We start from the raw sequence: 420 nt of genomic DNA, 5'->3' as shown, positions 1-420 counted from the left end.
TTAATTAACTCTAAATGAATAATTTATTTATTTTTTAGTATAATAATGTATTGTTTATAGGGGCCAAGGATAGTTGCCAAGAAAACGGAAAGCCTAATCAATGTCCTCATTGTGATTTTAAATCAGTAAGATATGTTGACATGAAAAAACATAAAATGGTCTGTCATAGTAGTGAGAAGCCTCATCAATGTCCTCACTGTGATTATAAATCTGTAACAGCTAGAGCCATGAAATATCATATATTGGCCCGTCATACAGGTGAGAGGCCTTATCAATGTCCTCACTGTGATTTTAAAACAGTAAGATCTGGGAATATGAAAAGTCATATAATGGCTCTTCATAGTGATGAGAAGCCTCGTAAATGTCCTCACTGTGATTTTAAAACAGTAAGATCTGGGAATATGAAAAGTCATATAATGT

At 32.9% G+C, this 420-nt stretch overlaps 1 protein-coding gene across 1 annotated transcript in view; it reads left to right on the top strand.

The window, feature by feature from the left end:
* Window positions 1-60: 60 nt before the first annotated feature.
* The window catches only part of LOC136795724 (zinc finger autosomal protein-like), a gene marked incomplete at both ends in the record, with an annotated part of 1,020 nt that continues 660 nt past the window's right edge, over window positions 61-420 (top strand). Inside the window, one exon of the mRNA XM_067047240.1 lies at window positions 61-357. Coding sequence (XP_066903341.1) covers window positions 61-357 — 297 coding nt within the window. The remainder of the gene's footprint in view (window positions 358-420) is intronic.

This window comes from Halyomorpha halys, unplaced genomic scaffold (assembly GCF_000696795.3).
Source record: "Halyomorpha halys isolate HHAL.00 unplaced genomic scaffold, Hhal_1.1 Scaffold7195.1, whole genome shotgun sequence".
Lineage (NCBI taxonomy): Eukaryota > Metazoa > Arthropoda > Insecta > Hemiptera > Pentatomidae > Halyomorpha > Halyomorpha halys.
The sequence above is the reverse complement of the archived record's forward strand: the minus strand, read 5'-3'. Positions and strand labels throughout refer to the sequence as shown.